This window comes from Lagopus muta, chromosome 1 (genome assembly GCF_023343835.1).
Source record: "Lagopus muta isolate bLagMut1 chromosome 1, bLagMut1 primary, whole genome shotgun sequence".
In the NCBI taxonomy this organism is placed as follows: Eukaryota; Metazoa; Chordata; class Aves; order Galliformes; family Phasianidae; genus Lagopus; species Lagopus muta.
The window spans coordinates 136,465,125-136,480,199 of record NC_064433.1 but is presented as its reverse complement, the minus strand read 5'-3'; the positions used below and the strand labels follow the sequence as shown (position 1 = coordinate 136,480,199).

Genomic DNA, 15,075 nt, shown 5'->3' with positions numbered 1-15,075 from the left:
TCTCGGAGAGGGCTGAGCTGCTGTCCGCAGGCAGGGCCGGAGCAGAGGGGAGGGAGGGAAGGAAGGAGGGCGGGCGGTGGAGGAGGAGGAAGAGAGCGGAGGCGGGGACCGGGCGGCCCAGCCCAGCGCAGCGCCTTGCCCCGGCCGGACACGGCGCCCGGGGCGGAGATGGCGGACGAAGCCCAGAAGAAGCCGCACTTGTCGGCCCTGGTGGGGCACACTAACGGGCTCACCAAGCCCGCCTCGCTGGCCGCCGCCACGCGCGGTGGGGGCGGCGGGGGCGGCGCGGCCGCCGCCTCTAAGAAACTCATCATCAAGAACTTCAGAGGTGGGTGCGGGGCCGAGCGGCGGCAGGTGCCGGGCCCGGCCTCTCCGCACCTTTGTTTACCGCGGGGGCCGCTCCGCCTTATCCGCGACGCGGGGAGCCCGCCGCCGCTCCTGTAACCGCATCCCGGGGCCTCGCGTGGGGCCGCGGGGTTGGGGTGGCCCCGCTGCAGGAAGGAGGAGGCCCCGGGCCTGGCTGCGTTCAGGCGCTGCCCTGTCGCGTGGGGTCGCGACCCGCCCCGCGGCTGTGCCGGCGAGCGCCCCTGGGCCGAGCGGAGGAAGATGGCTGCGGGGAGCCGTGCCCCTCGGGCCGCCCTCAGCCGCCTCCGTGTTCCCCCGCAGAAAGGCCCAAGCTGCCCGATAACTACACGCAGGACACCTGGCGCAAACTTCACGAGGCGGTGGCAGCCATTCAGAGCAGTACTTCTATTAAATACAACCTCGAGGAGCTCTACCAGGTAAGACCCACAGGGTGTTGTTTTTGCTGTAACGAGGAGGACGGAGTGCTTTGAGACTCGCAGGGCTTCGGATCAAGCAGGATGTATTTTGATTTGTTAAAGGTCGGTTACGCCTCCGGAACACTCTGTCAGTGCTTTGTTTCTAGACAGCTCACAGTGTTATGCCTCAGCTTCACAGCTCCGCTGCTCCGTGAGGTCTGGGCCCATGAAAAAGCAATTTGTGTCAGGAGGTGCTGAGAGCTGCACCTGGGCATCCAGCCACCCCAATGTTCTGCCCGCTCCAGATCCTGAAAATAATGGGGTCTTGCTCTCTCTGGGCTTTGCCATGTTTTACAATGGCTTTTTTGGTATGTGCTTTGGCATTTGTGAGTAGCCAGCGTTAAAAGTATTTGTTGTAATACTCAGACTTCAGTGCCAGTACTGTTTGGAGAAGGAAGGAAAGAATCACGCTGCTTGTGTTGTTACAAAACGTTACTGATGCAGTAAGTTGTGCCGTGCTGCTGAAATTAACTGTGAGCATTCTGTGGGTGTTTCTCTGTAGATGTGGATCTCGTTGCCACATCAGTATTGAAGATGTTATCCTCACCCCAAATTTTCTAAATATTCAACAGCGGTAGTTTTGATGACATCCGTAAAATAGAGACTGTGAGGGAGGAGAAAGGCAGCAGTCTGTATTGAGTCTATGCAGGGAACAATCAGGGTGAGTCTGAGAGCTGACCTGACTTCTCTGTGTCATTAGTTAGAGTGTAATGTGTGGCATCAAAATGGCTCATTGTGTGAAGGCATATTGTCCTAATATAATTTACTGTCTTCAAGCTGGACTGATAAATACATGTGCTAATACTTACAGGTTTGCAGAATCTGAATTACATAATACATTTGATGGTTTTAAACTGAGTGTTTGAGAAATCCTGCATTTTCATGCCCAGCTAGAAAAAACACAGATGCTTTGAATGTTACCTAACTTGTTTTCAGAGGCTCAGATATGAGATTATAGTAATATGGGTATGAAATTGCCAGGGCATGGACTTGAGCTTTGGCAGTAGAGGAGGAGGGAGATCTCAGATAAGCTGTGAAGAGAGAACTGTACTTTTTGCTTGTTCTGTTTGCCTGTTTGTAAAAATGTGTGTGTTACAAGGACAGCCCAGTAGTCTGGAAGTCATTGATGTAAATCAGCAAGATTCCTGTATGGTGGGTGGTGGCTGTGAGCATGCCCGTGCATACGTACTTATTCCTTCTGCCAAAGGAATAAGAGGAAGTTTGCATCTTTTAGCAGCCTGACCTGTACGTACAGATTGCTGTAACTCTCGGTTGGTGAGCATGGAGCTATCCATGGGGAAAATGTCTGCGTGTGCACTGCTTCTCACTGGCAGGGCTCCTTTTTGTGCATCTCTATGTGGCATCATGAGAGGAGGAGGGAGCGCCTGCTGGGGCTCAGTGTGGCAGGCAGCGGTACCCCAGCCTGCCTTTGAACTTTTTGATTGATTTATTTAATTTGGCACGGTGGCGGAGTTAAAAACAAGGAATGATCGCAAGGCCTGGTGGGAAACCCAAAGCATAGTCTTTCCCAAGCAGCAGTTGCAGCATGGGTTAAAGCACAAAGGTGCTTGGCAGAGGCAGTGAGCAATGGGAGGGTGGCAGCCAATTTTTGCTACTAAAATAGAAGTGATGTCTGGGATTGGTGGTAGATTGCCTGGATCTGGGTGGAAGTGGCTGATATTTGATGGGATACAGAAAGTGGGGCAGTGTGAAGAACTGCCAAGTGAGGAGTGTGTGATAAAAATAATGGAAAAAGAAAATTCCCTTTGCAGCGAGATCCTAAATAAGTTGAAATGGGGCAGCAGCTGCCCTTCTTGAGGGCACAGAATAGAACATTATTGCAGTAAAAGGAAAAAAAGGTTTGAATCTTGACTAGACTTTTGTGTGGGTGGATAGGAAAGGCTGTGTCTTAGAAAGCATAACCAAATATCTGACAAACAGTTGTGTGATTGCTGTTTGTTGCAGAGGTCACCTCACTTAACCTGTTCTAAGACTGAAATTAAAAAACAGCATAAACAAAACAGTAGTCACGTAATGCCTATTTGTTTCCATCTTGTATGTTTTGGAAGATAAGCTCCTCAGGATATTGGAACTGACAGAGGAAATAGTACAAGCAACAGTAAGTAGCTTGCTAAAACAGAGGACTCTGCTCAAAGCAAGTCATTAAAATGGTTATTTGAAACTTGTACGTGGCTTGTGTAGGTGAAGAGCCTACAGTGCTGTCTTTCTCATGTCATAATAGGTGTGATAATTATTATTACAGCTTTTTCCCTAGACTCATTGTGTGCAAGATAAATAAAGATCAAATCAGATTTTTTCAGAGGCAGCAAAAAATCTGAACAAAGCAAAACATGCAGAAGGAAATTACTGGTTTTCCCCTCTGCCTTAGTCAAAAAAGGAAAGCAGAAAGAGCTTCCTGAAGGCATTGCTGTAGTGATAAGGCTGTTTTGAAGCATACTTCAAGCCAGTGCCACCGTCCAAAGGGCCACTTTCCCCTTCACCTTTCTGTTTATCTGTTCATATGCTAACACAGTTCTTCTTGTAATCTTAAAGTAAAACAGAATGGAGAACATGTGCTGGTACTGAGGTAAAGAGTTACGTGCTGGCATTAAGCGTTACTTGTCACATCTCAAACAAAATGCACACATAAAGGTAAACTTTGAGAAAAAACAAAGACCAAGCCCTGGGAAAACTCCAAGACTTTGTCCAAGTTCACTGATGCTGTCAGCAAATTCATCAGCAAAATATGTCACTGTCAGTCTTTGGGAGCAAAGGAAAAGATTCTTGGGTCACTTGTAGTTGTCTGAGTGAAGCAGTGCTCTTAGATATGATACAGGAGTGTCTGACAAAAGAAAGGAAACTGAGGTGAGGTTATAGAAAGAGGTGAGCCGACTTTCTCATCGCATCTAACTGCTTTGGATAGCATTCTGTGAAGCACTGAATGGCCAAAAATACTGCTGTAAACTCCACAGTCCTCGCAGAATGTTTGGCTGTCTTCATTGTGATTCATTTTAGGTGCTGTGGTCTATTAATAAAATAGTTTATTGAAATATGGGACACAAGTTAAAATAAAGCGCGCCTGGAACAAAATCTAAATATAGGCAGTGGTATCGAATGAGGTTACGTTTTCTCTTTGGCATTCCCCTGAGTTTCTTGTGAGGAAAAAATGTCAATTACACAGGGACAAAAGGGAGAGTTCGCTTTTTTTTTAAATCTCATCTCTTTTTTGGTTTTAGGCTGTTGAAAACCTCTGTTCCTACAAAGTCTCTGCTACACTGTACAAACAACTGCGGCAAGTCTGTGAAGATCATGTGAAAGCACAAATCCTTCAATTCAGGGAATATCCTTTTCCTGTGCAAAGGAATTGTTAGATTTGCACTTAAATCATTATTTTTAAGTGGGTTGTTTGTTTGCTTTTAATAATGATGGTGTTTGCAAATGTTCAAAGAGGTGCTTTGTTAACCAGTGACACACTTTCAGATGGACCAAGAGCAACTGGAGTTGTCCAAGGGAATAATTTTAGTATTTAGAGGCATGGTGGTAATGAAGCATTAAAACAAGTATTTGTTTTGTTATGAGTGCAAATGCTACACCTAATCTAGAAAACTTCAGGAGCACTATGAGTCTAAAATCCTCACATATCTAACAGCAGGTGTGGATTTTTGTGGCAAGTGTGTGGCGGAGATGCTTACAGTAGCAATAGTTGAAGAAAAACTAGTTTTTAACGAAAAAGACAACTGGGAGTCTTCTGTGAAATAGTTCTTAAGCCTATCTGTATGGCCACTGGTCAGCAGTGATGTGTAATGGAGGCATTCACGGAGCCCTTCAGATACCTCACGTGTACCTTGGGAGACAGATTAAAGTTCAGAAGATCATTTGGCTGCTTGTGACTTCACTGGCATTTGACAGCAAATTTCCCCATTGTTTTCTCAAGTTCGATTACTAGGCTTCTCTTTTTCCCTCTGAACTGATGACAAAAGTGCCTGCAGATCTCCTCAGGAATCTTGAGTGCAGCCAGCACTGTTTTCTGAAGCCTGTTGTGCTTTGCATGCTGAGAGCATGCTTTATGTGTCTTGTGCATAATAGCCTACTGGTTCGCACTTGCTGGGGAAGTAGGGTAAGTAGAGCCTATGCCCAGCAGGTTGTTCCCAGAGAGTGTCTTGGCAAACAGATGCTGGAGAGTGCTGGGGTGAACAGATGCTGTAGTGATTTGAGTGCCTGCCCTGTTTCCCAGGTCTCTGGTGGATATTCTGTTACAGAAAATGATTGGTTGAAATAGGAAGAAAAAAGGGAATGGGGCCCAGAAAGAGCCCTCTTTCTAATTGAATGCCTTTAATGTGCTTAGGATTGTGACTCTCATTTTCTCACTTCACCGCATTCTCAGGTAGGTGCCTACACTCGCAAAGAAAATAAATTGTTTTCTCTGTTCCTTTTTTTTTTCTTTTCCCTTTTATATGACTTAGCTCCAGCATGGTGTTTTTTGTTTTGTTTGAATCCCAGTAAAAGAGCCTTGCTTCTACATGTCGTACATGAAACACTGATATTGAATTGGCACTGAATTCACCTCTTAATTCTGGCATTTTTTTTTTTCAGGTTTGATTTGATGCATTTTTAAATCACATCCAACTAAAAAGTCCGTTAGTCAATACAGCAGCCTATTAAATGTAACTGAGAACCAAATCTTTTGGTCTGCTTTAAAGCAGTATACAGTTGCCCAGTTTTGCTTCCCTGACTTTTCAGGCTGAGAAAATGTTATTGCAACTTAAGCTGTAAAACTTTGGTTCTTTGGTTCTGGTTGGGTTTGTGGAGAGAAAGCAATGTTTGGAGAGTTGAGAACTCTGTGTTCTACAGGTATACTGCTTTATATCCCAAGGACATGAGATTAGATTAATCAGATTTGACCAGAGGGAGTTGGAGATGGCATTGTGTAAGAAAGGTAGGCAAAGCCACCTTTGGGTTTACTTGTGATACACTAGAATTCTGACAGCACAAGCAACAATTGGATCCATTGTATGACGAGTAAAACTTCATGGTTTAATTAAGGAGACCTAGAGATGTATATGGAAACAGCACTATTTGGATTTATTGAGGATTATTTGAAACTGTAACTGCTTTCAAGAGATTAGGGTCACTCCTGTGGTGCGCAGTGTGAACTCATTAAACAAAGTAAACCTTTCTATCCAGCTCACCTCCGTGCGTGATAAGGTTGGTTTTGACACTGATGGGATTTCTTACTTAAATCTATATCAGAGCTAGACAGTACAGTCGCTAGATGGTATTAGTGAAGGGCTGTGAGTGTTGTTCCTTGAAAACATAGGGAGATTTTTTTGGAGAGCTGCCAGATCCTGTGCTGGGCAGAAGCTTTGCAATTAACTGTTCATCCCTAGGCAGTCCCAGCAACATCGGAATATCCACGAAGGAGATTTGCTTAATGGCTGGCAAAGATCATCTCTGGAATCTGACCTAAAAAGTTACTGGTGAGCTAGTTTTCCTTAATAGGTGCTGTACAGATTCTCTGGATAGTCTTTTATTTTTAAAGAAGATAAATAAATGCTGGCAAGATCATTGCAGACAAATGGTAAGTTGAGTGTTTGTTCAGAATACGTATTCTTGAGATGTACAGTCTGGCAAAAGGGAATTTGTCATGATTTTTACTTGGATCTGTGTTGCACTTCCTCCAAGTTTCAGTAGGATTTTTCACTTTCCCCTTTGCTGGCTGGGAGCAGTTCTGTTGTCAAAAGACACATTCTGCTGGTTGTTGGTTTATTCTTCATTGATTTCATAATGGTAACCAGCTGGAATATCACTCAGAAACATATTGACTCCAGTGAAATTGTTCACCAGTTTCTTCAGTCTTTGCTTGTATAGATAGCTCCAACCGCTAGGTTAATTTGTGACTTTTATTTTGTATTTTTTGCAATATCCTGACTTACTGGGCTGAGAAACAGGAAGATTAAATAACTGAATCTCTTTATTTCTCCCCTTTTTTGTCACCTACCTCTATGATAAGTTGTTACCAGAAAAAAGTGCCCTCTCAGAAACAGTCCATAGGAATTGGCCTTTTAAGACCACTTCATTATAATTCTAAGTTTCCACTGCATTGTCAGCAAGCTCTAGCTACGGGTCCCCAAAATAGTGGGGCACCCAATTTACCTCCTTTTCCCTTCCCTGTGAGGGGTGGGCAGGTATGTGTGTGCATGTTTTATCTGAAATGAAAGCGTTGTGGAAAATATTCTGAACAAATTGCACAGGCTGATGAAATTAAGGTTGAAGGTTATTGCCTTAAAAGTTTAATTGAACCAGACCCGTGTTTTCATAAAAATACAGTGTTTTTTTTTCTGTGAACTCTGTTGGCTTTAATTACTTTTGAGTGTTCCTTTTATTGGTTTTATTTATGTTTACTCCTCAGAACAACAACCAGTAGGAAGTGGCTTTCTTGCCCAGGTGCTGAGATAGCACCTGCGGTGTTCAAGGAAACAAAAGAAAAACTATCACGTTGCTGTTTTACTTTAGCATGGTTGGCTAGAAGTTATGTCAGCTTGAGAACTGCTTCAGAAGCAATGAAATCCTTTAGAGGAGGATTGGGTAGGCTTCTGAGGATAGAAAATTCAGTAGCTGGCCTGGCAGTGAGTTATGCATGCACATCCTGAGGTACTGTAATGCTAAATTAAAAGCTGTGCAGCCTTTTGAATGAACAAAAGTAAAAATGGATGTTTGTGAATGAGTAATAAGAAAGCTCACTCCTTTTCTCTCTTCTTTAAAAAAGAATGTGTTTATACATTCTTCCTCTTGTTATAATTAATATATCTCTATTTTTCTCATACATTTTGACAACTGTCTTTCACTGTGTAGACATCATTGCCGAGTTTGTTACTGTCTGCCTAAAACATTTTTAAGTGAAATCTGTGACAGCAGTGTACTGAAAGTTGATGGTTATGCTTGAGTAAATATGTATCTCAATAGCACTAAAACTTAAACAGCACTAAGGCTAATAAAACTATTCCATTAATTGCTTATGAATTTGAAAATTGTCTTGAATGTATTTGGTTATAGTGATTAGTCATAGCACTAATATTAATAAAACATTCCCGTAGAGATGCAGGTCGCCACAAGGGTTGAAAATAGGTGTACCAGCAATGAAAGTACCATGTGTCTGCAATGTAATTTTTCAGAATTTGCCTTATAATTTAAAGTGCTACATGGCGGTAAGAGAAAAATGTTTTCTTCATATCTTTTCAGATCATGATCAGAAGCATTTTCTTATTTTTGGATCGCACATACGTACTTCAGAATTCAATGCTTCCTTCTATATGGTAGGTATCTACATAAGCGCTCCTTTAATCGGTACAATTTGTACTGTATTTGTAATGGTTGAAAATATTTTTTTCTTCACATTATATTGGAGCTGTGTAGTAGGTTGATTAAATTTTTGTATTAATGTGTGGAAACTTAAGTCTCTGTCGTATCCACCTTCCCCGGGAGGTAATATGAGGGTGGAAGAGGAAGGTCAGTCTGGATCAGCTGCCAAGTTTGAGTGAGGCTGCTGCCTCTGGGCCTTCGCTTTCAGTCTAGTGGTTCTTCAGGTGCTCCTGGCTTGGCAAAGTTCAGAGGTTGGCTATTGACTCTGTTGTTTTTTTAGATGTTAGGTGCACTCACAAGGTGCAGATCATGTTTCCTGCCCCGGCCTTTTGTGAGTTGAGACCTGTGGCTCAGAGCTCTGAGGTTAACCCCTGCTTGCTGCTGCAGTTTGAGCACCCCATGGCCATGTCTGTTTCTCAGCATCCTTCTTGAGAGACATTTTGTATCATCACCAAGACAGACAAACCCGTGCTTTGCCAAAATTTTCTGGTGTCAGTATTCTGTCAAAAGCCAGAAAAGATGTAGATAAAATGCTGAAGTAGCAATGGACCTCTTCCCTGCATGTATTACCTGTGTCCTCAGACTGGGGAGGAAGTTGGCAACCTTCTGTCGCTGGTTAGGTCCCACATGAAGTCTTCCTTTCTGCGTTCTGCATTGGTCTTCCTTCAGCTTTTTGTGTTAGGCTGTCTTTTACTGAAAGCCATCAAAAGGGTCTGCTCATTAATTGGTCTTTTTTTTTCCCTTGTACTGAGAATGTCGCATTTACCTATTTATATTTAATTCAGATATATATTCAGATTCAAAATTACAATAGTAATTCTTTTTCAATAAACAGATAATGTTATAGTCTGTTATGTGAAATAGATGCAGACCAGTCACAGTTCTGACCTGCAATTTATGCATCTGGCAGAACCTCAGTTTGTATTTTTGTGATAGTTCTTCGTATAGAATATATACGTGATTAATAAATTCTCTCTCTGTGTAATATATACACATATAATACATATCTTTATACATACAAATTTTCTCAAACATGCAAATTTTTGAGAAGAATCAACAAAGTGAGGTATTAATTTTCATTGTTCACACAGGGACATGGGGCTGGAATTATTTAGAAATCATGTCATTAGTGATAAGCAAGTTCAAAACAAGACTATTGATGGAATCCTTCTGCTGATTGAACGAGAGCGAAGTGGTGAAGCAGTGGACAGAAGTTTGCTGCGTAGTTTGTTGAGTATGCTGTCTGATCTACAGGTGAGTACAGCAAACCTCAGTCATTACCACTAGTTTTAGAAACTGACTTTGGACTTTCCTGATGTGTGTGTTGTACAGAAATAATTTTATTCTAGTGAATGTGTGCTTCAAAATCTGGCTAACAGATTGAGAAAGTGGTTCCCTTTTCTTTGCCCAATCCACAGTCTTTCATTCCCTGTTTTTAAATGAGGTTTCTGTGCTTGTTTTTTTCTTAGCTTGTTTTCTAATCCTAATGAAGGTTAAACATAGCAAGCAAAAAAGGCTGCTTCTGTTACTGTAAAAAAAATTTTTTTTTAGTCCAGATCTTGGCTCTTATCACAAAAAAAAAATTTGCCAATTCAGCAACTGCTTAGCAGAAAGATCAAAGATGGAATGAGATGCAAAGTGAAGGCAGACATTTTTAAATGGTTATGGTCAGTCTGTAAATGAATGAAATTTTCCATTAGGATAAATGTTTGGCAATCAACCAATGGAAAAAAAAATGTGATTTTGACTTGTATTTATGTTGTCCTCTGTTCAACAACACAGCCTTCTCCTATGATGTGCAATAAAGTTGAGGAGCAGTCTTTCATTCTTAGAACCTGCTCTGCTGCTCTATTCCCAACTAATGTACATTATTACATGACTTGGTAAAGGTTTAAAAAAAGAGGGCAAAGGGTTCATAGAACTCTGGGAATGTTTAGTCTGGAGAAGAGGAGGCTCAGGGGTGACATTATTGCTTTCTACAACTCCAGTTGACAGCGATAGAACAAAAGTTAAAGGCTGAGTTGTGCCAGAGGAGGTTCAGATTGGATATTAGGAAAAACTTTTCTCACCAGAAGTGTTGAGGCAGTGGCACAGGCTGCCCAGGAAGGTGATGGAGTCACCGTCCCTGGAGATGTTTGAGTAATGTAGATATGTGACATTGAGGGACATGGTTAGTGGGCATGGTGGGGATGGATTGATGGTTGGACTAGGTGATGGCAGTGGTCTTTCCCAACCCTTACAATTCTATGTTAAAAGGCTATTAAAAAGTGCCTTCTTAGTCTGGCAGCTTACATAGCTTTTCTGCTTTCCATGTTAACTTTCCTGACTTTTATCCATAACTTTTAGTGTACCCAAAAGGTTTAGAACTGATAATTCTGTGCAAGAGAGAAGAGAAACTTCTTGAGATACAAAAATTATTAACAGATCTGAAGACATAGATCTGATAGATCTTTCCCACTTTTTTCCTGTTGCTTGCCAGTCTTCTCTTAACTGCATCAGTTTTTTGTAGGTGTTATCAGTGATTTAGCAATGTACACTGCTAACTGAAGATATCTCCTTTATTAGATCCTTCTTACAAAACTGGATTTCAGCCTGCAGTCTTCACTCTCTCAGAAGTGTTGTTTTCTTTCTTCACCAGGGAGCCTGACAAAATGTATTCTTTTATATTATTAGGCACAGATGCCTAATATAATGCCTCCAGGATCTCTGCTGCTCTCTCTTCTTTCGCTGGAGGTTACCTTGTGGTGAAAGATGAATTAATAACTCAAATCTTATATTTCATTCAAAAACAATTAAGCTCTTACTCATTCCTAATGTTTAGACAGTTACAAAATTGAAGACCAACTGCGGAAAGCTGATTCCTGCTTGCATAAATCTTGTTCTATTGCAGTTCCCTGTTGTAAAGCTTTATATGTGGTTTATGTAGAAATAATTTCATATGCTGTTAGCGTAGTTCAGAAAGTTAGAGAAGGAAAGGAAGGTAAGAAACAAAATCTTATGTTCAGTTCTGCTTAAAGAGATGGTTAAAGCAATCAGTCAATGTCTGCTTATGACACTGAGTACCGTTACAGTCTGCATACCTGTCAAGCCAGAGATTTCGTGTTTGACGCACTGAGAAAAAGTCAAATATTTGAAAGTAGTTACCAGCTTTGTTCCTAAGACTCGTTACTGAGAGTATAGTCACTTTATTGTTGGGAATTACCTGTTTTGTTTTACCAGTTGGAACTGGCACAGAAATATCAGTGGGGGTCTTGAGCTGACATGGATTAGATGTCATTGCTGTGCTGTTGTGTTGAGTGCTGGTATTTGTGTGAATTAACAGAAACCTGTCAGTTTAGACAGTCTTAGTATTGATGACTGAAACACACACTACTGCTACCCTGGGAAGTCAGCTCTGATTGTAGTCTTTCTAAAACCAGCAGGGAAAAAAGCAAACTTCAGCATTTATTTTAAACGTTTATTTTGCCTTCCTGTGATTTTACTTGCCCCCTATGCCTGACAGCTAGGGTACACTACCTTTATTGGTGGCTTAATGTAAGTAATTAAATTGATTTCTTGAACAGGTTTACAAAGAATCATTTGAACAGAGGTTTCTGGAAGAGACAAATTGCTTATATGCTGCAGAGGGCCAAAGATTAATGCAAGAAAGAGAGGTAGGTACATGCTGTAATTAACCATTTTTATTTTAATTCCATCTGCTATGGGATTATGTGGGAACTTCTGGTAGCACCACAGAGTGAATACTAAAAGAAATTTACAGGGGTAAACGATGTTTATGCTTTGGGGACTGCAATATAAAGTGTCAAAGAGAAGAACCCATTCCAGTTAGCCATAATGTTGAGTATGGATATATATATTATATATATTTATATATTCATAGTATTTGTATATAGTATGTATATATATATATATAACTTTTTTTTTTTTCACAGTATTTGTATATTGCATGTAAGAACATAAACTAAGGGTGGAGAAGTCAAGTGACATTTTCTGTTGCTAAAGTCATGCTGCCAAAAAGTTCATCCCTATGTGAGGCTTAAAGGTGTGCCATGAATAGTATTTTGGCTCAAAAGCTGTGAAATATCCACAGGCACCATTCTGCTCTGTACTTAATAGCTAAAAAACTGTTCACTTTTAAAATATAGAATTGCATTTATTTTGCTGTTTTGTTCCAGTTACTTATTAGCTAAGTAGACTTGAGACATTTTTGTTTTCTGTACTTTTGAGATGAAATTATGCTCTGTGGTGGGCAGCCTGAAAATGTGTTTCTTCCTGAAAATGTACAACAGTATTTTCTGGTTGTCTAAAATAGAGCATGCTACCTTTATTAATTCAATTTTAACACCAACTCTTGACCAGTAGAGAATAGGTAGGTGCAATTACAATACTTTTATTATGAGGTTATATTGATTAGTAAAAACATAGATTGTGTAACATGCTACATACTTGTGGAATAGTTATTTCCAATCTGTGCTCTCCTTAAATTTGAAGTTTTAAAATACTTGTGATGAACAAGATGATCATTCATGCTATTGTACTTAACTGTTGAATTTGTCATTCTCTTATCTTGCAAGGTCCCAGAATATCTTCACCATGTTAGTAAACGTTTGGAAGAAGAAGGAGACAGAGTGATAACATACTTAGACCACAGCACACAGTGAGTGCAAATTTTGTCATTTTTAGCATAAGTCAAGCGTCCTTTATAAAACAGTGTGACTATCCATGGCTGTAGAGACACAGAGATCATCTCTGTAGATACTATTTGGTGTTTTTATTGTTTGGTTTTTTTTATTTAAAGACTTTATTTATTTAAAATCCAAGTATTCCTTGAGTAAAAGGGGAGAAATTCATCTAGGAAACTTCCCGTGTCATTTGAAGTCAACCAAATATAACTCACATGTGTTTTGAGATTAGTAGCTGATTTTAAACATTCATAAGGGAACATTCACTAGGGGGAGGAAATGTAAATTATGACATAGAGAACGTGGATACAAACATTCCATGTTAGTTTACAGTGGATCAGCTTTGGTACAGCTGCTGCCAATGGATTGTGCAAGGTAGCTTGTTGTTTTTCTCATTGAGGTATTGAGTAAGAGCATGCATTTTACTAGGATAACAATGCACAGTCACTGATGGGCTATAAATGTATATATAATTTATAAATAATGCAGTAGTTGTTCTTTTTCAATAAAGAGCATAACTAGATAGAATTAGCTTAGAGTTTTTTGCCCTCACACCTTTTTATTTCCTTCCCCTAGGTGATGTTGGCATTTCATTGGGTGTTAAAAGGATAATTGAGTAACATCTCTTTTTGTCCTATAAATATATGATGAAAATAACTAGATAAGCACATGCCTTGCATATCGTGGTACATATTTGAACAGGAGTTTTCTTGCAGGGTGCCTAGCTTCTTCATGCAAAATTAGTCATGCGAAAACATATGGAATTATTTCTGTACATAAATGAGATACTCTGTCTGTTTCTTGGTAAATACTACTCTGCCTCAAGCAGACCAGTCGTCCTTACTTTTTCTGTAGGCAGAAGGTCTTCTGGGGGTAACGGATGATGTTTTATGTAACCTTGAATCCTGTTCCTGTGGACAATCAGCAGTTGTAGGTAGCAATATTTGGAAGTTTCAGGGAAAATGAAAGTAGTCATAAAAATGGCTTTGTGTGTGAAGTCTTAGGAGCGCTGTAGGAGAACAGAAGAAGTACCTGTGGTGCCCCGACACTGTCCTAGTACCTGCCTGTTTTCAACTCAGCATATTTTCTGATCCTGGGGCTGTTTGCCTGTTTTGTATTATCCAGTGAATCTCTCTATAACAGTTGTGCCATCTCACTTGGATTCATGTAAGCTTTTCCATCTATGACATCTTCTGGCAAGGAGATTCCCCCCCTAGCAGCACACCAGCCACCACATAATAGATCACTTCCTTTTGTTTATTTCCAGTCTGTTTCCCTGTGCCATCACTGATGTCCCCAGCTCTTATGTTGGAAAGGAGTGATCAGCCTGTTTCTTTTCACCTTTTTGCTGCCCATCAGTGTACTACTTTATGTATTACTGCCAGGTCAGAGATTCCAAACCCAAATGTGTACAGTTTTCTCTTGCAGCTCCTGTTACATAATTTTGATCATCCCTATTCTCTTTTTTGGACCATTTTAAATTTGAATCCCTTCTTTTGACATGAAGGGACTAAAACTGTATACTGTATTTAATTCTTTGCCTGGCATTCATAGGTGGTATTTTGGCAAAGGTGGAGACTTAAAAAGGATTTTTGGTATTTAAGTTCCTGCTTGTTATAGCTTGCTTTTTAGAATTCAAAACTGAATTTCTTTTTTAATCCAATTCTTTCTTATAACAATTTTTGTTTCAGAATGTGTAAGCTCTGTTTTAAGTAGAAAATTGTTGATATTTTCAATATAATGTGAATTGCTCACAATTGTACCATGACAGGAGGTAACTCCCTTATACTGTAGTGCTTCTAATATACTTCTCTTGCCTTATTTAGGAAACCACTGATTGCTTGTGTGGAGAAACAACTACTAGGAGAACACTTAACAGCTATTTTGCAAAAAGGTATTTTTTTTAAACTAATGCATTCTTTGATTATCAACAGATTCTCATAGTCTGTGATAACTATAGGTATTATAGCTTTTATTTAATGGGATGTATTAGCTGTGGAAAAAAAACTTCCGTGGACACAGAAAGCTAATTCAATAAAACTGTTACACCATTGTGCCATCAGATCCTGTATGTGGAAACGAATATCTAAAATGTAATTCCATATTTGTACATGTTGCTGAACCCCATAAGTCCCCTTTGGCTCAGAGCAATGGGCTTAGGAGTTGCTTTGGAACTGTTGATTTTCTCAAACTTGCAAACTTCCAAGTGAAAG

General features: G+C 40.5%; 1 protein-coding gene across 3 annotated transcripts in view; it reads left to right on the top strand.

Moving 5' to 3' along the window:
• Positions 1 to 106: 106 nt before the first annotated feature.
• Positions 107 to 15,075, top strand: part of CUL4A (cullin 4A) — a 36,339-nt gene continuing 21,370 nt past the window's right edge. Inside the window, exons 1-9 of one of the 3 annotated variants that reach the window (XR_007379709.1) lie at positions 107 to 328; positions 667 to 782; positions 4,058 to 4,162; positions 6,331 to 6,399; positions 8,061 to 8,134; positions 9,272 to 9,434; positions 11,744 to 11,833; positions 12,755 to 12,837; positions 14,689 to 14,756. Coding sequence is in view for 2 of the 3 variants with exons in the window: in XM_048959688.1 (XP_048815645.1) it covers positions 169 to 328; positions 667 to 782; positions 4,058 to 4,162; positions 6,331 to 6,399; positions 8,061 to 8,134; positions 9,272 to 9,434; positions 11,744 to 11,833; positions 12,755 to 12,837; positions 14,689 to 14,756 (928 nt within the window). In the remaining variant the exon portion in view is untranslated. The remainder of the gene's footprint in view (positions 329 to 666; positions 783 to 4,057; positions 4,163 to 6,330; positions 6,400 to 8,060; positions 8,135 to 9,271; positions 9,435 to 11,743; positions 11,834 to 12,754; positions 12,838 to 14,688; positions 14,757 to 15,075) is intronic. The other 2 variants (XM_048959688.1, XM_048959600.1) reach the window with 2 other exon arrangements.